Source organism: Frieseomelitta varia, unplaced genomic scaffold, assembly GCF_011392965.1.
Source record: "Frieseomelitta varia isolate USP_RPSP 00005682 unplaced genomic scaffold, Fvar_1.2 scaffold_317, whole genome shotgun sequence".
Classification (NCBI taxonomy): Eukaryota; Metazoa; Arthropoda; class Insecta; order Hymenoptera; family Apidae; genus Frieseomelitta; species Frieseomelitta varia.
In genome coordinates this window covers 177250-200231 of record NW_025110054.1, presented here as the reverse complement: position 1 = coordinate 200231, position 22982 = coordinate 177250, and the positions used below count along the sequence as shown (strand labels likewise).

General features: G+C 47.1%; 1 protein-coding gene across 4 annotated transcripts in view; it reads left to right on the top strand.

Annotated features, from left to right (window-relative positions):
* Positions 1–22982, top strand: part of LOC122529958 (alpha-protein kinase 1-like) — a 38818-nt gene that overhangs the window by 15077 nt on the left and 759 nt on the right. Inside the window, exons 2-3 of one of the 4 annotated variants that reach the window (XR_006306880.1) lie at positions 17485–18198; positions 19627–21549. Coding sequence is in view for 2 of the 4 variants with exons in the window: in XM_043656526.1 (XP_043512461.1) it covers positions 17485–18198; positions 19627–20912 (2000 nt within the window). In the remaining 2 variants the exon portion in view is untranslated. Of the gene's footprint in view, positions 1–17484; positions 18199–19626; positions 22962–22982 lie in introns of those variants that run through there. The other 3 variants (XR_006306881.1, XM_043656527.1, XM_043656526.1) reach the window with 3 other exon arrangements.

The window sequence follows — 22982 nt, the reverse complement described above, 5'->3', positions numbered from 1 at the left end:
AGTTGCTCGGCACGACGCCGATACCGACGCTCGGATACACGTTTCGCGCTACCCGTGAAAACGTTTCGCACCGCGCCACGATGAAAAAAAGGAAACCGATCTCCGGAAATCGCCGATCGAGCAACGTCCCATCTGGACACATACACGGTCCACGCCGGTTCAGAGGATCGATCCTTCGCCTCACTTGGGATCGATCGTCGTCGATCTCCGCGCGACTTTATATCAGACGCATTGTTATGCAAAGCGGAGGACCGATCGTTGGCAATGATTCCTGGCCTGATCCTTCCTCGAATCGCCCCGCGCCACGATCCGTTCTCCGCTACGGAAAGAAAATAATTCCGATCTTTCTCCTTCGGTTGGGATATTCAGATTCTCGACGTCCTTCGCTCTCTACAGATTCCACCGTGTTATTTCCACGCTTGGTATTGGTAGAGCGAGGATTATGGGAGGCGGGGGGAGGGCGACAGCCTGGTCGAATTTGTCCATTAAGATTCGTATTTATTTCTCGACACGTCAAGAATTGCTCTTTGATCCCGATACGGGAATGAGTTTGTTATTATAATTTTCTTCGTATCGAATACAATTTCACAGGGGGAGGGGAAACCTACGAGGAACCAATGATCCGTAGTCTCTCAGAGATATTCTATTTTCTAATGAAAATATCGCAGGTTGTTCCGGGTTCTTACTCTTACGATTTTTTGAGATTCCGAACAAATTTATTTGTTGGATAACCACGCCGCGTTAACTGGTTATATAAAATGGTTATCTTGTTTTCTTAATATCTTTTTAAGAAATATCGATATCGTGTGTGTCGAACGCCTTTTATATCGTCGAGGAAAACCTTTGAAATAATCCACTAAGAATACCGATATTTTTTCATCCGCCAGCATAACGAGGATGCGAACAAACTTATATAAACTGTTTGAAACACAGAAACTGCGTTTCATAACGTTTTAACATTACTATTGTGAAATTGTGAATTGCTTGTTACTAGACAATTAAATCAGAATAGTCTATTTGAGAAGGGTCGTGAAATGATCAACTTCCACTTTTTGTGAAAGAAACCATACACCCATCAGCTCAATATCCTCTATAATAAATTATATATATAATAAGCTACAGTGTAAATCTTGCAAAATAATTCTCACGACAATAATTGCCTCCATTCTATTTTTTTAATTTTTAAACTTTAACACCAACGCTCAAATCTCAGAGATCTTACAGTGGTTTGTTCATCGTCTTGCCTACAATTGAAACAGACGTGTCGCGCGCGTTTCCCTAAAATCTAGAAAACGGTACCGTCGATACGGGGGAATCGTGTTTTCCAACGTGTACTCGTAACATCTCAGGAACGAGATACGAAATCGAGCGTTCTATCGCGTGCACGGGTAAAGAACAGCGAGGAAGGGACGGGGTTGAGAAGCGGTAATACAACGTGTAACGCGAAGAGCAAAAATAAGCTTGCACAATGTAAGTCCGACGTTATCGTCTATGAATGGTTTATAGAGGCGCGAGCTGGTTCTACGTCAGCATCGACCGATAAGAGTGCAACGCGTTACACACATCGCGTCGTTGACGTCCAAGTGCACGAGCGAGACGTGCCCGCCACGCCGCTGGGAGGGAAAACGGGAGAAAGGGATGAATCGATAGCCAGGACAGAAATAGATGTGTGTTCTGTTCCGTAACGGTGACCAGATACAACCCTATCGATCCCGGATCGGTCCTCCTGCAACCCTCCGGCTTCTCCACGCTCGAAATCGATGATGGGAGACTTTTTCTACGCAATTTTGCAAGGAAAAATTTCCCGCGTAAAACATTGCACGAAAAGCGCATTCGCAAATACAGCCTCGGAATTTTTTCTTTTCTTTTTCCTTTTTTTTTTTTTTCTTGCAAGAAGAAACCTTTATATGTCACAGCGTAACATTTAATTGAATTCTGTTTGACTCTTTTACACTGTTCGAGAGTAAAAGGAGAAATGCGGCACGGCCGTGGAATTTCACCCATGATAGCGTAAATCGATTTTCTTTGACGATAGTGTTTGAATAGAATTAATATCACAACTGGTGACGTCACGCCAGCGTCATGCGCGTATATACACATAATTATACATCCGCACTTGTACATTTCCACTCGGGAAGTTGAGAAGCCACCTGTGTCGCTTCTCGAATCAAACGAGCCATTTTTCTGAGAAGAAATAAGAACACTGTAACTCCGATTTTCACTACAATTTTTCACTGTAAAATATTACATAATACGAAATATTTGTTCACGCGTTAGATTAGACTGTTACCAAAAATCATATTTCGTTTCCAATCGAGATTTCCTTCTGACAATCCATTCTCAAACTGAGCTGTTATCACACTAAGTTGAATTCGATCAAAATAAAAATTCCTCGCGTTCGAATTCATCTCGAAAGCATGTTTAACCTCTTGCGCTTGGAATGACGCGTACGTCGAGAATTTCTCGTCTCAAAATTGCAACATTTTCTCAGTTATAAGTACATTTAAATGTAACCCAGGCAAAACAATTACTTTTCAATCATTTCCACCCAGTGATATCCTATTAACGAGTCCAAAAAAAAGAAAAAGAAATTACTTACGAATTATTTTATTATTATACGGTTCGGTCACTCGTTATGGTCCGCGAACCACAGTTGCCACGCGCAAGTGGTTGAAAATTTCGTTTCATTATTCGAAGCTTGCACCGAAGGTTAGTATCGAGAATCGAATCGCGGTACGCGTTACTTGTTCACGCGGTCAGTTATTCAATAAGAATCGGTTGAAAATAGTACGGAGATTGACGTCCACGGTTGAATGTCACGCCGTGCTGACGAACCGCCGTGCTCGAAACAACGAAGTTCTCCAAGATACACGTATCGTCCCTCGGTATACACGTACATACATACGTCGCGGTGACGTAAAACTGGATTTTATTAGCGCTTTCGAAAGGCATCGGCAGCCGGCGTTTCCCGTTCCGCTCGTTTCGCCGGCAGATTGAAAAAAAGGGACAAAGGAACTCGTTAGGTCAGGGATCAGAAATAATCCGGAGTGAGCCACGTGCCGCACCGTGGATCGTTAGACAAATTCTTTCGGCAACTTGATGGAACGCGATGGCGGTCATTCTTCCTTTTTTTTTAACTGCGTAAAAGTGAAATTCCTCTCTGTCGAAGTGTATTCGACCTCGTGATTTCTTACCGCGTTAATTCTTCTCGATATTAACAATTATTACATCGCGTTAGATGAAAGAAATTTTCTGCGCAGGTTCTATCTAATTCTCAGTGTACGGTCTCTGGATATAATATTTCGCAACAATTCTAATTTGAGTAAAACGATCTTCTTTTTCCGGATCATTGAAAGAATTTTCTGCACAGGTTCCATTTAGTCATGAAAATATAGATATCTAATTCTCAGTGTACGGTCTCTGGATACAAAATTTCGCAACAATTCTAATTTGAGTAAAACGATCTTCTTTTTCCGGATCATTGAAAGAATTTTCTGCACAGGTTCCATTTAGTCATGAAAATATAGATATCTAATTCTCAGTGTACGGTCTCTGGATACAAAATTTCGCAACAATTCTAATTTGAGTAAAACGGTCTTCCTTTTCCGGATCATTGAAAGAATTTTCTGCACAGGTTCCATTTAGTCATGAAAATATAGATATCTAATTCTCAGTGTACCGTCTCTGGATACAAAATTTCGCAACAATTCTAATTTGAGTAAAACGATCTTCTTTTTCCGGATCATTGAAAGAATTTTCTGCACAGGTTCCATTTAGTCATGAAAATATAGATATCTAATCCTCAGTGTACCGTCTCTGGATACAAAATTTCGCAACAATTCTAATTTGAGTAAAACGATCTTCTTTTTCCGGATCTTTGAAAAAAAAAGAAATGATTCTGACACTCTCTCAAAAGAATCTTGATTCTTCCCAAGATACAAGAAAAAAGAGCAAGATGAAACGGATGGTATCGCTTTCTATATATATATCGTGACACTTTCAAAATTTTCTCTGTTTGAACGAGTTTGAGGAGCAACGAGGCCTGCCTTCGGGGCAGCCACCGGTTCGATTTTTCCACGGCGGGGAGGAAATCTATTTGCGGCAAAAATAGGCCGCAATGTCGAGGTAAACGACGCGTTTTCCCTGCGTTTCGTTTCATTGCCGTTTCGTCAGGGAGAGAGACGAGCCCGTTTCACGTGGCGTCGCGAAGAGGACCAGGCGCGAGAGCGGGAAAGAGCGAGAGAGATCGATAGGAACACGGGTCAGAAATAGTCTCGGGCACGATTGTGTGTGCAGTGTTGGACCGAGTCAGTCGAATTCCACCGACGGTACGTGCCTCGTCGATTGATGCCCGTGTCCCTTTGGAAACGCGAGCCCCTATTTCGGCTATTTAAACGCGGATACGAAAAGACACCCACGTGCCACGTTTTCGGTGAGCGAGTGCCTCCCATGGAACTTCGTGTAAGGACAAACGGGGTGAATCGTAGGGATTCTCGCTACGAGCCCCGTGATACTCTGGAAACTGTCCCGTCTCGGCCGTCGCTCGAACTCGATTGATTCTCAGGTAACTCGATTGATTTCACGTCGATCGAAACTCACGGTCGATACCTCGTTCGTAGACGCGTTTATTCGTGGGAGATTCGAGCATGCAGAGAAAAGTATGAAACGTATGAAAAGCTCGAAAGTAGATGGTAGGCTTGATAGATGATAACAAATCTTTTATTAGACTTATAGATCTGCATAAATATTCGCGGTTCGTCCTGAATATTTCTGCGTTAAAGTCTTCGCTTGAACGTGATTTATCGTTGTATTATCGAGTATTACAGACGCGGTTGAACGTACTGTCCGCCAATGTACTTTGTTCGTAACGTGCAACTGCTGGTTGTATAATTCAGAGATTAAATATAAAACTGGGAAAGGGGGTAGGCAAACTTTCCGAAGACTGCATCAATGGAGTATCGATATTCTCACCCTCCGATTTACTTACACGCGATTTTCACTTTTCACGCTCGCCTGACAATTCCCTTGCGCAACAACAACTTGGTAAACAGACGCGCAGTTTCTCTTTCTTAAACAGTATTACGTACTGTTACGTACATACACTGCCGGAAACAGGTATCGAACATTATTATTCAACGTAAATTCCGATATATCTCAAACGAAACTGTTCTTCGCTTCTGAACATCCTCTAAAACGTCAGATTAGCCTCTCGCGTGAGAGAATCTTTTGCCCCAAAATTGCAATATTTTATCTCAGCTTTGAGTATATTTAAAGTGAAACAAAATAGGCAGAGCAAATAATTTCTATCCAGTGACATCACGCCGACGAGTGTTCTTTCACAAAGAAAGCGACGAATTATTGTATACTTGGTTTGGTCACTCGTTACGGTCCGCAATCAGTTACCAGCGCAACGTGGTTAAATTAAAACACTCGAGATTATCTAATACCAGCAGGGAATTCGAACCGAGAGAATAAACTGTTGAGATTAACAACGTGCAATCCAATATTTAATAAACGACAGACTCATTGATCGCGTTAAAAATATCTCTGCGGCGTGTAAAAGTAAACTGAAAGAAATATAGAATTTTTATTCTTGGAACGCGGTTGTGCCTCGACAAGTGACAAAGTTTCGGTTCGATTTCGAAGAGCTCTCCAGGCACGGATAATTCGCGCCCTTCCGTACGAATCAGAGATCCCTTCCTGTTCTCCCCTTCAGTTGCTCGTTTCACGCAACAACGGCTTATTTTTAAACCGTTATTTTACACGAAGTATTTTCATCCGACGTATCTCAGAGCGATTGTATTTTTAGTTTCAGTCCGGTATTTCTCCTCTTTTTTTCTTTTTTTTTTTTTTTAACCCGATGTTGACGTTATCAGAGTTTTATTATTAATACGCGACACGCTCTTTGCTTCGACTTATTTCGCACCCGCTTTGTCGCGATTATTTATTAATAGCGAAGACGAACCGGGGGCAAAAAAAAAAAAAAGGAAGGAAGAAAATAGACAACGACCGCGTAGGTTTTCGCTTTACGATGCCTTCGATCGGACTTATGGCAACTTTTTATACGTACGCGGCGTCGAAAATACCTGTATCGTCACGGAAATATCGAAACCTTTATTAAACCTTCAACCCTATTGCGTCCTCTCGATCGAGTCGTGCTTCCTCAACATTGAAAATCGTCTCGAGTTTGAGAGAGGCGTGGAAAAATCTCTGTTTCTTGCGTCAAATTTTCCTCAATTAATAATTTAGTAATTAACCTTCGCGTCGAAGAAGAATCTTCTTGACGATTTTAGAAAATTAAGCAATCTAATGTCAAAGACGCTAATTAATAAAGTAATCTTGGAAATTCGGTTACAAAATTGGACATATCATCGTACCGCAATATTCATCGTCACAACAATTGAAAATCGTCTCAAGTTTGAGAGAGGCGTAGAAAAATCTCTGTTTCTTGCTGCAAATTTTCCTCAATTAATAATTTAGTAATTAACCTTCGCGTCGAAGAAGAATCTTCTTTACGAGTTTAGAAAATTAAACAATCTAATGTCAAAGACATTGATTAATAAAGTAATCTTGAAAACTCGATTACGATATTAGACATAATATTCATAATCATCATAACAACTGAAAATTCTTGTTCACAATACTTTAATCGAAGATTACGTCCTGTTGCAAAAGTAAATGTTCAAATATTTTAGAGCAAATATCTCCAGTACCTGTGCGCTAAACTAATCGACTAAAAATTTCACCCGAGTTTTATAGTCATTAAACGCAGCGCCTCCCTCGAACTTGAGAAACTTATTAACCGTAAAAATAAAGCGAAGGAGGTGTTGTTTCCAGATTCGCGAAGAACGAGGCAGGGTTTAAATTGCAGCGTGATTGCAACGAACCAACACACACACACACACACACACACACGGTGTTAACGTCCGGAAAAGAGAAGAAGAGAAAAAACGAGAAAACGCGATAACGAGCGCGTCGATTCACCGCTCGCGCGGTGGTTGTTTCCCTCGTCTCGTTCTCTGAGCGGTCCGGCTCATTGTAACGAGATTACGCGTTAAAAGGTCGAGGAAACGAGGAAGTGTGTATGATGTAAATTACGGCCGTGGAAACGCACGATCCTTCGGCCCGATAGTAAATTCACCTCCACGCCTCCGCGACAGTAAATTTACGGGCACCTTGGAAACATCAACTGTCACCGTTTTAAGAAACGCGCCCCGGTATCTGTGCGTGCCCGTAACGCTTGATATCGCCCGTAAATACGTATTAAACGTATCCGTTGAAGTCTCTCTCTCTCTCTCTCTCTCTCTCTCTCCGTCTGTTATTAACGGCTCCTTCGCCGATTGGACAATTATGTTAATCGCGCAGATTTTCTCGTTGTTTCTGCACGCCGGCACACGGACGCCGCGTGTGTACGTGCGTGTGTCTCACAGCTCTATTTCTCGCTGATTTTCCACGCTGACGAACGCACGGACGGGACACGACTTTTTAACCACTTGCGCTGGCAGCTGATTGCGGACCGTAACGAGTGACCGAACCGTATACAAAAATTCGTCGCTTTCCTTTCGAACTCGTCGGCATGACACCACTGTATAGACATTATTGAGAAGTAATAATAAATTTATTATTTGTGGGTTATACTTAAATATATTTAAAACTGACGAAATATTGGAATTTTGGGACAAAAAATTCTTGACGTTGCGTAGCACTTAACCACTTGCGCTGGCAACCGATTGCGGACCATAACGAGTGACCAAATCGTTTACAACACACATTCGTCGCTTTTGAACTCGTCGGTATGATATCGCTGATAGAAATTATTGAGAAGTAAATTTATTATTTATTATTTGTAAATATTATTTGTTCTGCCTATTTTGTTTTACTTAAATTATACTTAAGACTGAGAAAACATTACAACCGAACCGTATACAACAATTTGTCGCTTTCTTTTTCGAACTCGTCGGTACGATATCATTGGATAGAAATTATTGAGAAGTAAATTTATTATTTATTATTTGTAAATTTATTATTTCTTCTACCTATTTTGTTTTACTTAAATTATAATTAAAACTGAGAAAATATTGCAATTTTGGAACAGAAAATTCTCGATGTGCGAGAGGTTAACCACGTTGCGCTGGCAACTGATTGCGGACCATAACGAGTGACCGAACCGTATACAACAATTTGTCGCTTTCTTTTTCGAACTCGTCGGTATGATATCACTGGATAGAAATTATTGAGAAGTAATTTATTAAATTTATTATTCGTTCTTTATTATTTATTATTTGTTCTGCCTATTTTGTTTTACTTAAAACTGAGAGAACATTGCGATTTTGGAACAGAAAATTCTCGACGTGCGTGGCACGTCATTCCAGCGCAAGAGGTTAAGCCGACTTTGAGCTTCCCTCGCTCGCGGACGACGTTGACCCATTTCCTGCAAATAGACGGCCGCGAACCAAACGCGTTCACTCTCGCGTTCTGTGTCTTGCTAGCTTGTAGAAAAAAAAAGGAGGAAGCCTTCGACGAAGTTGACGCGTCCAGGTGCAGTTCTCTCTTTCTCTGTCTCTCTCTCTCTCTTTCCCCTTCGTCTGTTTCCCCTCTGCGTGTGTTTCTCTAGTCGCGTGCAGCCCACGTAATTTCCTTAATGGAGCGGCGATTAAGACGAAAATCTTGATCCTCGGCGAAGCAAGCCGCAGATCGACGCTGATGGATAACGGAGGCAGCCCCGGCCGCGGGCAACGATTTCACGAGGGCCCTTGAACAGCCTGCGTTTTGTTTGATCGTCTAAAGTACTTTGTTCCTCCTCTTCTCTTTTTTTTTCTCTCCTTCGTCCGTCTTCTTCGTCTTCTTTCTTCGTCAAGGCGACGACCTTGTAACCGCACGTTACATCATCAAACTGTCCGAAAAGGAATCGCGCACGATCGATTCGTCGTGTTCTCTGCAAAATCGATCGACATTTCTTCGTTACGAGCCGAGTCCGTTCCCTCTTAATCTTCCAGCGATGATTAACTCGTCCGTCTTGGCGAGAATGAAGTCATCGGTATTGTTAGGACAGCACAAAGCGATCTCTCGGCCCTATAGATACGACCGAACCTGAAAAAAAGAAGAGAGAGAAACGAATCTACGTGAGCGTAGATGCGTAGCTGTCGTTGCTGTGAATAAAATGGAAACGATCGCGGAGTAATCGAGGAGGAGAATCGAGACGATCGAGGTCCATTCGCGAGCAGCTCGCAACACGTCGGCTCTCAAACAGTTGAGCAATGCTCTTGGACAGTAACTCTCAGAACAGTATCCATTTGCGAGAAATACTCTCGAGAGCAACTCGCGACAGTTTTATTCTCCAGTTAGATACCCAGCTTTAAGGACACGAGTGAGCCAACCGTTCCGGAAGCGGGCGCGCGACCGTCTGTGCGGAATCCTGAGCGATCACGCGCGTGTCGGCCGGAAATGTGTCGATCGTTAATCGACTATCACTGCGGCGTAAAAACGTGCGAAAGACGGTCGCGCGACTCGTTCCGCTGTGACTCACCTCGAGATCGTCGAGCAATGCCGACGCTCGAAGCCAAGAACGGACTTAAAAAGAACGTTGCACGCGATCAGTTAAATATCACTGATCGATACGAAGGCGTTCCTCGCGAAAATGTCCAAATTCTCGATGTTTCCGAAGGCACGAAACTTCTCGAGCATATTTTTTAGAAAATCGCGCGCTGATCGCACGCGTCGTGTAAAAACACGCTTAAATAACTCTTAATGAAGCGTTCGCGGACACGTTGAACACCACTCGCTCGGTTGAGAGCGAAAAATCGATTCGACGCGTAACGATCCGATCGATCGTCGCATTCCGCGGACAGACGGTGGGATTAATGCGCCCCTGAAACCGCGAGTGCGCGTACACTCCCGTTCACAAGTAACAGGACACCTTCTGACATCGCGTAAATTGGTTCAGATCGTCGAGGAAACGATTAACGACGGCCGTGATTTTGCATTTATGCGAGATAGCCGGGAATTTGTGAGAACTATTACTTGGAATTGCAAGGGGAATTTAATGTACGCGTTAAGAATCGTGCGTGTTAGTTGTCAAGCATAAGTTCTTCAAGCTCTTCGTTACAGCGAAGAATTTAAATGTTAAAATTATTTTCTGGTAATGAAAAATTTAATTAAATTAAATTAAACGTGTCAAAATTATATCGTTCTTGTTTCGAGGGTTTCCTTAAAACACAGGGCAAGTTTAAAATAAGCAGATTTCACAAAAATTCCTTAAACGTTCTTTAACCTCTTACGCTGGAATGACGTGCCACGCACATTGAGAGTATTCGTCTCAAAATTGCAATATTTTCACAGTTTTAAGTATATTGAGATATACTTAATCTATATTACTTCTTAGTAAATAATTTCCATCCAGTCATATACCGATGAGAATTCCGAAAAGTAGGCGAATTGTTGTATACGGTTCGGTCACTCGTTATGGTCCGTGAGACCAGTCACTTGCGCAAGAGGTTAATTATTCAACAATTTTGTGACTTTCCACGCTATGGACAATTTATCGATCAACTTCAGACCTTAACAATTTGTTAACGCAACGTTTGTTCACTGTGTCAAAACTCGTTAACTATATTTCGTTCTATCTTACGATTAATGCTAAGACACCTCGCAATACTAGTTCGTCTACACGATCTACGCAAGTCTCAAGCCAGACAGTAATTCTCATACAGCTTTCTAATCATTCCTGAGAATAACCTCGCTCACTGCAAGTGTCCCGATACTTATGAACGGGGGTGTACGTACGTATACAAGGAGAGACGGTGTATCGCGTACGTGCATCACGCACGATGGGTTACAAACGAAAACACGCTCGTCCCTAATTGCGTTCGGATGTGGGTTACAGACACAAGCTACGGCTCCTTGTTCTCCGTCCTGGCGATTACTCCCGCTGGACGGGCATTGAGTAATCAATACGAGCGTCTCGAATCAGCCAGCGAGAGGAAAGGTTCCTCGAGGCCTCGTTAACGCCAGGATTAAGGCCTCTCTCTCTCTCTCTCTCTCTCTTTAATTTTAGCGAAGATCCTCCATTGAACGGTCGTGACCCCCAATCGGGACCGTTCCAAATGGAGAACGACTCGGGGATAATCGATTTCCTCGAGGCATTGCCCTTGACGCGACGATTTTTCCACGGTGATCACGATTCCCAGAAAAAGTGCGTTTCGCTTTAACGACCGCTGACTGACAGGGAAATCGTTTCCGAACGCTGACGTTCTTTATCGTTTACGAAGAATTCTTTCAATCGGCGAATCAATTGCGATACAGGCCGTCTGGCTTCGACCCCTCTCTTTCTCGCCGTTCTTCATCGGCGGTAGAATAGTGTAAACAAAAGTGTGCACACTGGTTGTTACATTGTTACATCGATAACAATATATTATCGGGATGTGAACCAATTTTAGTCTGTACTTGCATCGTATATCGAAATTAAAATTTGCAACAGAAAACGCGCAAATAAAAATTTCGCAACTTGTAGCTGCTCTCGTACTCTGCTGACCAAGACAGTTCATCGTACGTTGAAATCCCAGGAGGAGACAGTGCTCGGTCGAGTGTTAGGTCCACTTTCGGAAAGCAGATATCAACAAGTGTCGAACTCTTCGATCTTCAGCCACGAATCACCCACGAGCACACGTGTGTTCCTCGTCAAATGGTTTCTCGTTGACAGCACGGCCGCCCTCTCGTCTTGTTAGTCACCAGTGGGCGAAACAATCGGGAACTTAACGGTGTGCGGCCGATCAACGATTCGAAAGTAGAAGATCCCCTTCGTCGATGCCAAAAAATCGTCTACATCGGTTGACTGACTCATCACGTGGCCGTGTACAAGAGTTCTCTCGTTGAAACGCGCGCGTTGCCTAGTCATCCCGGGTATTTGGGGATGCTGGGTGGCTCAGGTGGTTGCGTGGCGGCCCGAAATAGAGGCGGTCGCCCGCGCAAAATCGCGTCAAGCCGCGCCGCGAATAGTGCGCGCCCACCGCCTTCCCGAGAGCCGCCGGTAATTTTAGAACGTTTTGTTTTCGTGGCAGAATGCCGCGGCGGCTGGCACACGCTCCGCGCGCACACGCGACCGCGCGTGCTGCCTCTTGCAGTGTCCGCCGATCGCGCGCGATTACGTCCGGTTTGGCCGCACGCGCGAAGCGCCGAGATCGATGCACGCGCGACGCCTACGCGGCGCAACTCGCCTCAAGGAAGCTGCAATTCGGCAACGAGCGTGTGCGTTTCGTTTCGATGCTCGAGGAAAGTCGTTTGTTACCCGGCTCATTGCGTTTCCACAGAGTTTGCACAGCTGAACTGTGTGAAGACTCGCGTCAGAGAAATTGGAGAAAATGAGAAATAGATCGGAGCCTTTCAGGGAAAATTGTTGAAACTCGATTATAAGTATAAAGATATATTTTTTTCTAACATACTTGGACACGTGGCAACTCTTTTGAACCGATTGCGCTGGCAACTGGTTCGCGGACCATAACGAGTGACCGAACCGTATACAATAATTTGTAGTAATTTCTTTCTCTTTTGAACTCGTCGGTACGACATCACTGGATCGAAATTATTAAGAAGTAATAAACTTGTCATTTGTTTCGCCTGGGTTTAACATTTAAATGTACCTGAAACTGAGAAAATGTTGCAATTTTGGGACGAAAAATTCTCGACGTGCGTGGCACGTCGCTCCAGCGCAAGATGTTAACCCTGATGGACTCCGTATATTATCCTGTATTTGAAGAAAATTTGAAAATTTGCGTCGGAGGAATTTCTTCGAAAGGAAGAGAGATTTTATAAAACCTCACCAGTATGCATCGCGTTGTAAATGTACGAAATTTCTATAAAGAACTTTTGTTCGTTGTGGTAGTTTTAAACAAGCAATACTTTTGCATCTTCAATAGCTAAATATCCTCTGTTATTTCGATATTACAAGCAATGCTTTTAAAATTATGAAAAGAAGAAAACGAATATAAAGTATACATAAAATAAGAAGTTTTGGTAATGGTAAGATTAATTGGTTACTTCGTGAAAGATGGAAAATGATCATTCCGTCATAAGAAGAAAAAGAAGCTTTGTCTTGGAAATTTCTGTATTCCGGCGCAGTTAACATGTGTTCGTTCTGAACAGCCGGAGACGCGTTGCGTCGTACGAAACAGCTTTCTTGGCTCGAGTTCCCGCCGAGTTAGATAAGCGACTTGGCTCTCGACGCGGTCGAAAATTCACTGCGAGATACATTGGGTGTACAAACGCGAATCGGCCGCGTATCCGCTAACGTAACGCCTAAACGCGCTCGAGTGCGGCTTTTGATAAAGTTATATATGGCACTGACTCATTATAATATCGCGCAACCTGTCTCCGCGACTGCTCAACCATTGATTTGGAACGCTCGGCTTTTCAGGAAAAGTGTCGCGGTGATGTCAGACAAAATCGATTGAACGCCAAGTAAAATCTCAACGACCTTTCGACGATCTTGTACGAAAAGGACGACGAGAACGGCATTGTTTTTCCTCGTTTCTTCTCTTCTTTCTCGCGACCAGTTCGCCGAGTTGAATTGATTTTATCCGAGAACTCAGCTTCCATTGTGAATGTAAATGCACATTGTCCGATAAATGCTCTTCCGTTGTATCAGATCGCTTCCGTTTACGCGCGCCATCTCCACGAACGCGTGCTGCGAATATCGTGAAACGAGCCAGCAATTAACACGAGGAAAAACAATGATGAAGTGAAAGAAAGAGAGAAGGATCGTTGAATCTCGAGGAGAAATCAAAGTGGTATCGGTGTATGCCTTTTGCTATACCTAGGTAATAGATCGAAAATGCAAAGGCAAATAAAGCCATTTTTATTCGAGTCTTTGGTCGAACGATGAAAGTATAGTTAACGAAAATAAAAATTGAAGGGGCCATTGCAACGAAACACCTCCGCTTCCTGATAATTTCGGTAAATCGAGCATTGCTATAAATCGAATTGCTCAGAAACTATTTTTGATCAACGCGAACGTCACTTTTCGAACTGTTCTATTTCCTCGCGGTATGCAAATCTCTGAAGATGTCAAATGCAAATTCGTAGTAATAAAATTGAAGAATGGACTCGTCGTCGACCAATATTCGTAGTGTAATAATAAACTCTCGCGCTTTTAGATACAAGACGTTTCCATCTCTTTCAATAAATGCAATCCAAATATTGGAACTGTGTCCTTATTGCAAATCCTTCGATCGGAAACACAGACGACACAAAGCGCTTTATTAAACTGGCTTTGAGGAGGAGGCAAGCTCGCGAAAAGAGTGAGAAAAGAGGGAAAATGAGAGAAAGAGAGAACGCCTGCGAGACGAAGGCGGATACACAGAAAAGAAAAGGAGACGGAGAATGGTCGCGTGGCCGTGCGTGGCCCCAAATAGGGCATCAGGTGGTTGCACGACGCCCGCGAGAAAATGATCGTTTGCGCGTGCGCAGACGCGCGTGTGCCACTCGTAACCAGGCACACGCACGCATGTATACGCGCGTTTAGCAGAACGGCACGCGCTCGCTCTTACAGGTGGTGGCAACCGGCGGTGTGCCACAGGAAATTGCTCCTTTACCGTGGCAAACCCAGCCCGGAACTTTGCCGGCCTCCGTTCACCCGGATTATTTGCCCGAGCAATCGAAACACCGCTCTCAAACACCGATTCGACACGTGCGCCGCCCGTCCACCGTGGCAATCTGTCTCACTTGTTGCGCGTCTGTTTTCGCTTTCTTCCGTCGCACTCTCCTCCGATTCTGATCGAATCAGCTCGATTCAGCTGAAGATTTCACGTCGACACATCTGCAGCTGTAAAGTATCGCCTACAGATTGTTTGTTCATGATCGACGAATTGAAAATAAGTAGTTTGGTCCAATGACGTAAATAGGACGTAAAATAAAGTGACATTTGATTGAAGCGGGGAATATTTGTAATATTCTTTTATAAATTATTCCACGTATTATTTAATTTAAAAGATTTATTATTACTGATTAATTGGAAATAATAATGATAAGTAGCTTCGTCCAACAATGCGTCTGGCAACTGCATTTGGCGAAAAGGCAATTTCATTCACGATCAATAATAATCTGCGACTGGAAATTTAACATAACGTAACATTGAGATGGCGCGTGATGCTGTACCGGCTAAACGACTCTCGGTTTCGAGAACGATCTCGGCGAAGCTTCGCCCCTAAGCGAGCGCGCTCCAATCGATAAATGGTTTCATGAAAAGGGACGCTGGCGATAGCCGCAAGCTCTCGAGCCGACAATAAACACCGACGTCTATCATCGAGTGAGGCGTCGGTACGCCGGCGCCGACCGCGTCAGCAGCTACGAGCTTACGCAGATGGAAGAACAAGGGGTGGTGGATGAACAGTAGTCCCGCATTCGTGAGATTATCTGCCACGGATCGAATAGTTGACGCGAGAAACTATATACTTTCCTGTATTATGATTTCCTGTAACGCGGCTTTTTCTCTATCAAACAAGTTTGCTCGTTTACAAACGCTAGTACCGTTCGAGCAACGTTCCCAAAAAAATTGATTACGGTACGTGATTCAACTCGCTCTCCACGTGATTTTTCTCCTTTAAATCCTCGAACGTGACTTTTGCTCGTGCTCTGCTCGTCGCGAGACGAGCGCGCGCGCCTCGTCTACGTCACGCCGGTCTACGTCACTGGAGAACCGCGAAGCGGGTGGGGATAGCGGAGGCACGGGGGGAAGTTAGGGGAAGGTAGGAGCGCGCGAAGGGCGGCGTGGTGGGGATAGAGATGCCTGCGAGCAGTGGCTCGCAGTGACGACGTGCAGGTCGCGTGGTGGGGGTAACGGCGCGTGTGTACGTCTACACACACGCGCCACGGTACATACGCGGTACGCAGACAGGCGCGCGTTGATAGGGGACCGCAGAGCGGGGATTGGCTGGCAGTCGACTCGCCGCTTCCAAATATGGGACAGTGTCCGCGGTCCATTCATAAAACTACGGGGCGCGCCGTCGCTCGGCTCAGTTCGTGCGCGACCCCCACGCATCGCGCGTCCTCTGATAATCCGAGCGCGCGATCTGCTGCCATCGAGCACACGCACGCCTAACCGAGCGGCAAGGTAACACGTCCAACGCGAGACGAACGATAAATCCGAGGAAGGAGCTAGAAGGAGACGAACGCGAGGAAAGACAAAGAGACGGGAGAAGAACGTGGACAGAGAGAGAGAGAGAGAGAGAGGGAGGAAACGCGGAGGAAAGAGTGGAGAGACGTGGCGAGGAAAGAAAGGGACAGAGGACAAACGGAACGACAAATAGGCGCGCGGTCGCGCGCGCGCGCTTGCACCTACGCGATATACACACGCGCGCGCGTGCGCGCGCGCACCACATCGTACGCGCCGCGTATAGGATTTTCATTTCGCGAGTGAGAGAAAGAGTCAATTCCCGTCGATTCGATTCGAAACTCGCGAATTCGCCAACTTGGACGACCGAAAGATCGATTCTGAGAGAGGAGGGAAAAGGTGGTAACCGCTGACGTCTTGGAAGAAGAGAAGAATAGCCGCGGTTCCGCGATTTCATCCCTCTTGACAGACCAGGCACCTCGAGCCGCAGATCCGCATAATCGCGCGTCTTCGTTCACGTTGGTAGCGCGCGGGCGCGCTCGAGAGAGACCAAACAGGGACCTGCGGTCGGAACCGGCCGGCATACCGCGACGCGGCAACAATTCAGAGATCGAAAGGAGGAGAATCGGTCGCGATCCGACGAAAATTGGATTTTTCGAGAGTCGTTCCGCGCGTATAATTGGGTGGTGGTGGTAGTGGTTGGTTAGTGGTTGGTGGTGGTTGTGCGCACGCGGTGGTATATCCAGCCGCCTCGGCGACGGCGATCGCAGGCGCGCGCGCGCTCGCTCGCTCGCGAAAGAGAGTGGGATCTCGAAGGGAGGAGAGAGAGAGAGAGGGAAAGAAAAGGAAGGACAGAGAGGCGAGAGAGATCGCGAGACACGGTTTTTGCCGCCCGGCGTGTCCGCTCCCTCGTGTGTGTATACCTCGCTGAGAAAGAGAGACTCTCGGCGCGTGCCGTGCGACGAATAAAAAAAAAAGGGGGAGCGCGTGCTACGTCTGCTTGACTACTAACCCAGTGACTTGAAGCTATACTCGAAGGGAAGCCGAGAGAGACTGATACCGACCTGATATCTCAACGGACTTGACGTTTCTCTGATGACTCGTGTGCTCGTGTACGAACCAGGTTGCGTTCGTCCCCGTGAACCACGCAACTCTTCGCCGCTCTGTCGACGCCACGTCGTGGTCGTTGCACAGAGAACGAAGGGCAACTGAATTTCCGAACGTTAGACCGAAAAAAGACTGAAAAAGACGGTTTGAAGGGGGCTAATTCGCGTAGAGCTTGTATACCCGGTGGGAGAGAGAAAGAGGCTTAACTGTGTCGGGGCGACCGAGGAAGGACAACATTTTAACCATAATAATAGCGTTGAACGATACAACCGCAGGCGAGGACACGCAGTGCGGTACCGAGGAGGTTGCCACCGTCAGCCAAGGAGGCGACCAACTCCAGAGGATGACGATGGACGGCATGGAAGTGGTGGGCTCGCAGCCCCACGCGGCCACCAGTCCGTTTTTGCTCTCACCGCCACCCCTCGGGCACCACCATCATCATCATTCTCACACTACCTTCAATCTACAGACGGTGCAGCTCAGTTTCGACGCATGTCTGCCGTACAACGCGGCGACATCCTCGAATTCGATCGTCTGCGGCGTTGGCGGCACGTCAACGCCGGCCGCTACAACATGCACCTCGTCACCGAGCTGCAACAACAAAACTATACCGACTTTGTCGCTGACAACTTGCGTGCCCCTGCAAGCCCAGCATCAGAACAGTACCGACTCCACGGATCATCATGGCCGACAGCATCAGCATCATCATCAGCATCATCAGCACCATCATCATCATCATCATCATCCGCATCAACAGCTGGACGATCATCAACACCATCGGCACGATGTTTCCTCCCCGTCCAACGACTCCAACGACGGCAAGCGGCGTTTACACGAGGACAAGGACTGCTCCAGGGAGTGCAGAGACGACCTCCAGGAGCCTAACGAGAAGGATAAACCAGGTGACCTAAACACGCCGGTTACCACCAGCAGCGATTTACCGTCCTTCTTCGGCCCCTCCGCGCTCGTCGAGCCACCTCCTATTTCAGGTACCTACAATCAACAGTCCTTTAACACAAAATAAAACAAAAAAAAAAAAAAAAAAAAAAAAAAAAAAAAAAAAAAAAAAAAAAAAAAAAAAAANAAAAAAAAAAAAAAAAGTTACGATAACTTATTCTATCATGCTTTTGCAATCGCGTCGAGGAAAACAAAATTCTAATCTGTCGAATCAAGAATGCCTCGGCGAGGTTAGTTATCGTTGAAATCGAGTCGAATAGCGTTCGGTACTCGTCGGAGCGAGACACGCGAAAATAAACGCGCATCGAGCCAGTAGTAGTAATCGGCTGTGATTCGAAACTCCTCTCGCGGCCTTGCACTTGCTGCGTTTCACGAACGTTTCTCAACTTTCGCTTTCTGCATATCTGCCAACTCCTGCTGCTGCTGCTACCCTCGTGGCTGCGTCGAGCACCCCTTCGAAAACCCGGCTCTCTCCCGCATCCAGTTTTGCGAAAGTGATCGCGCCGCCCAAGTTCTCGGTCGGTCTCGGCCAAGTGCACGATGTGCCGGCGCGATGTGACGTATATCGGTTGGCTCTCGCGAAAACGGCTAATATCGAACCTGCCCGCCTGTCGCGGATCAATACTCAGCGACCCCGACATTCAGAAACCTTCCACCCGCCCGTCCCTGCATCACACCCGTGCCGCCTCCACCTCCGCCTTCTCCTCCGCCTCCCACCACCCCTTGCCAGTTCATTCATGCTTCCAGGAGCCCCCACCTCGTCCGCCCAGACCGATACAACCACCCTCCGTCACGCCGATAGTCGTCTTTTCCGCGACTTTCTCGCGCCGACGAAACGTAACAGACCGTTCCTCTTTATCGTCGTATTCCGTACACAATAATCCCCTCTATTTCCTCTAGTTTCTTTTCGCTGTCGCGTGGAATCGTCCGCGTGCCGATAGTATATCCGAGTAGCTACTCTCGCACACTCAACGTAGACACACTATTGATACGGAACAGATGGTTCGGCACACTCGGCGCATGCCGCGTTTCGAGGACGTCTGATTCAATTCCCGTGAAAGAGAGAGAAAGAGAGAGAGAACGTCACACCGCCGGATGACCGCGCATTTTTTCTCCTACTGGGAGCCTGCCGACTTGATTTTCGGTAGGAAGTAAAAGTAACGATTGTGCTTGTAATTGTACGTAGGGAGGAAGTAGAACGAGAGAACGGCAGGATGCAGACGACAGATAGAGGCACCCGGTCTAATTCTCGCCTCGCAGATAAAGCCATCCCTGCGTTATCGCGCGGTCTTTCCTGTTGATTCGTTTAGGCCGCGGGATGCGCGCTTGCACTCGCGCGTCCGAATCCGTTCCACGCCTGTCTAGCCTGTGCTCGCGTGGCCTACGCCGTTCATTGTCCACCGTCGTTCAGGTAGAGAATTTCGGAGAACTGATTGAGAATTCGAATGAATGGTTTACAGGCAGCCTGGCGGGCGAAGATCTGTCTCTCGAGGAGGCAACAGCGGAGGACGATGAGACAGCTACGTCGGCCAGCAGGGATCATCGGCACCACCATCACCAAGAATCTCAGGATCAGGGCACGCCCGGCGCTCCACCCTCCACTAGTCCACCGCGTCATCATCAGGCTCAAGAGGACGCGGACCGTTGCAACGTGTTGCAGGGCGGAGTGATCCTTTACTCTCCTCACTCCACGTCTTCGGTGTCCTCAACGCCAGCATCGGGCGTCAACATCTGCAACGTGCCGACGTTGACTTACCGTGGCGTCTTCACCACCACCTGCACGCAATCCTCGCCGCTCAACAGCCTTCAGAATCAGCAGCAGCCGCCCCAGCAGCAACAGCAGCAGCAACAACAACCGACTAGTCAGGAGCTCTGGGGTCCGTTGACCTCCCCGACCTTGACCTTGGCAAATTCACCCTTCCTCCACTCGACGCTCCACCCAGCCCCGTACGGCGAGACCGTCGAACTTCTGCCGGTCGAATCCAAGCCACCCCCGCCACCAGGTTATCATGACACGCCAACCACCACTCCGGCCGCCTGGTTAACGACGCACGAGGACCCGTACGATCCGAATCTCCTGTCCCATCATCATCCCCATCATCACCATCAAGAGACCACGCTGAAGCAGGAACCAACCGGGACGAGTGGCTACGGGCCGGTCATTCAACAGCAACAGCAACAGCAACAACAACCTCAGCCTAGTCAACAGCAACAGCAACAACAACAACAACAACCGCCGCCACCGTCAGCCGGCACGACAGGCGTTCAACTGGCCGAGTACAATCCGAGCACGTCCAAGGGGCACGAGATTCTCTCGCAGGTTTGCCATCAGAGCCCGGTGCCGCTCAGGTTGGTCCCGGTGAAGCCACGAAAGTATCCGAATCGACCTAGCAAAACTCCTGTCCACGAACGGCCGTACGCCTGCCCCGTGGACGGCTGTGACCGCAGGTTCTCCCGCAGCGACGAGCTCACCCGGCACATTCGCATCCACACCGGCCAGAAACCGTTCCAGTGTCGCATTTGCATGCGCTCCTTCTCCAGGAGCGACCATCTCACCACCCACGTGAGGACGCACACCGGCGAGAAACCGTTCTGTTGCGATCAGTGCGGCCGCAAGTTCGCGAGGAGCGACGAGAAGAAACGGCACGCGAAGGTTCACCTGAAGCAGAGGCTGAAACGCGAGGCCAGCCACGCCTCCGCCAGGAATCACCCTCAGAGCCACGCTTCTCCACCCTGCAATCAATAAGAGAAGAAGAGTTTAACGAACTCTGTGCGTGTGTCTCCGAGGTGATGTCGCCTTCCTCTTTTCATGCGACGATCGTACATCTCCGCGCTCATTCCTTCAACCTTCGACCTCCTTCGATCATGCTCGCAGCTTCTCTCAGCTTGCCAGACGATGAGGAAACGACGGAGACCTTTAGACGGAACAGACGAACCAGACCAGGTTGGTGCTGACTGATCCGTCACCGACTGATCCGTCGTCGATCGTCGTCGGCGTTGCCAGCGATTGACGACTGGGGCTCGACGTCTCCAAGGATTGGCCTCGCCACCGAATCGACGGCATGTTCTTCTCGCCGGTATAACGACGCGTGATACCGAGACAGTAGTACTTCTCGGACAGTAGTACGTAAGGGATAATATTCTCGGAGAATTTTCCGTAAACGATCCATTGTAAATAACGTCGTGGATAATTTTTAGTCGGGACTAGAGTTTCGATACGGTACGTAAAGCGCAAATGTCCGTGTCCGGGTGTGTGGTCGGTCCCGACGACGGACTCGTCGCGTGTTAGAAAACGGATCGATCGAACCCTTTTCCCTCTTGATCTCGCTGGAGGAACGATCGAGAACGAACGGTGAGACACAAAGTTGCGGTATATACACACAGTACACGTATGTATGTGCTACAACCTTTTTCTCCCCTCGAGCTCTCGTTTCAATTTATTTCATTCTCTCCCGTCCCTTTTGCCCCTTCGTACGAGAAAAAAAGAAGAGATCGAAAGTCGCCGTACGTATGCATGTATGTATGTATGTATATACGTACGGTTGTATTTGGAACAGGCATTGAGCGAAAATTCTAGCTTTACCGAGAGATACTGTTAGGTTGTTTCCTCGACGATTGTCAGTATACGGTCTTCGTGCTTTTAGTGGCAAACGGCGGGGCGGGGGGTGGAGAGAAGGAAAGAGAGAAGAAGAAGAAAGTCGATGGGCAAGAATATTCGAAGCGAACGCGCGTTGGAGATCGTTATTTACAGCGGTCGCGTTTTATACCTCTGTTTGCGATCGGGAACGAGATGCAGATGCGAAAATCGCGCGTTAACCGCGCGTAGATACGCGCGCGAAAATATTCCGGTGTCGCGAAGTATATACTGCAACCAGGATCTCCAACGAATCACGCGGAATCAATACCGTCCCGCAGCTTCCGGGAATCAGGGAGGAATTCGCCGAGGGAGAGAGAGAGAGAGAGAGAGAGAGGAATGGCGCACTCTCGATCGCATGCAAACGAGCGCGTGAGAAAAAAGAAAAAGAAAAACATAGCCATGCGCGAGCACGCTTCTTAAAACGATCAGGGGATCGCGTATCAACTTTTCCAGCTCTCTCATGATCGAAACCGGTCGATGTTTGCGATCCTTTTACCGAGTGTTCGTCCCTTCGGCCAATAATCGTGCAATTTTCGAATCCAGCAACATTGTCGCGCACCGACGTGTATTTTCTAAGTATATTTTTATAAATCACGAACACTCGACCGATGAAATGATGAAATATGTAAAGTTCGATATGTCTTTCTCACGATCGGTATCGTTAATTCTATGAGAGGGCACAATCACGAGACCCTGATGCATTTTCATGATTCGACCGACACCGACGGACTAGATCGGTGTTACATACATACATATGCGCGCGCGCGCGCGCGCGCACACACACACACACACACACACACAAAAACACACTATTTTGCGTCCTCGAACCTCGTGTCTTTCAATCATCACGATCGAATAATTCGCTTCTTACATGTATTTGTTATCGTCCTCTACCTCTGAAACTCGTTCACTCGTTCCTCACAAACATCCCTCGTGCTCCGGACACGCTAAATCTCGGACTTCTTTCCCTTCGTGTCCTCGCGAAACTTCTTGCCACCACCTGCTATCTCCTGCTACCCCTTTCACTCCGTGTTAGAATTCACTTTTCACAGAGTCCCTTGAGTTTTAGCTTTCGAGTCAAATCCCGAAGAGCGTCCCTCGTCCCTTGTGTGAGAATTAACCCTCTTCTTCACCGCCAGCAAACCCCACGAGTAAAAACACTGTATTAGTCGCGGTTAT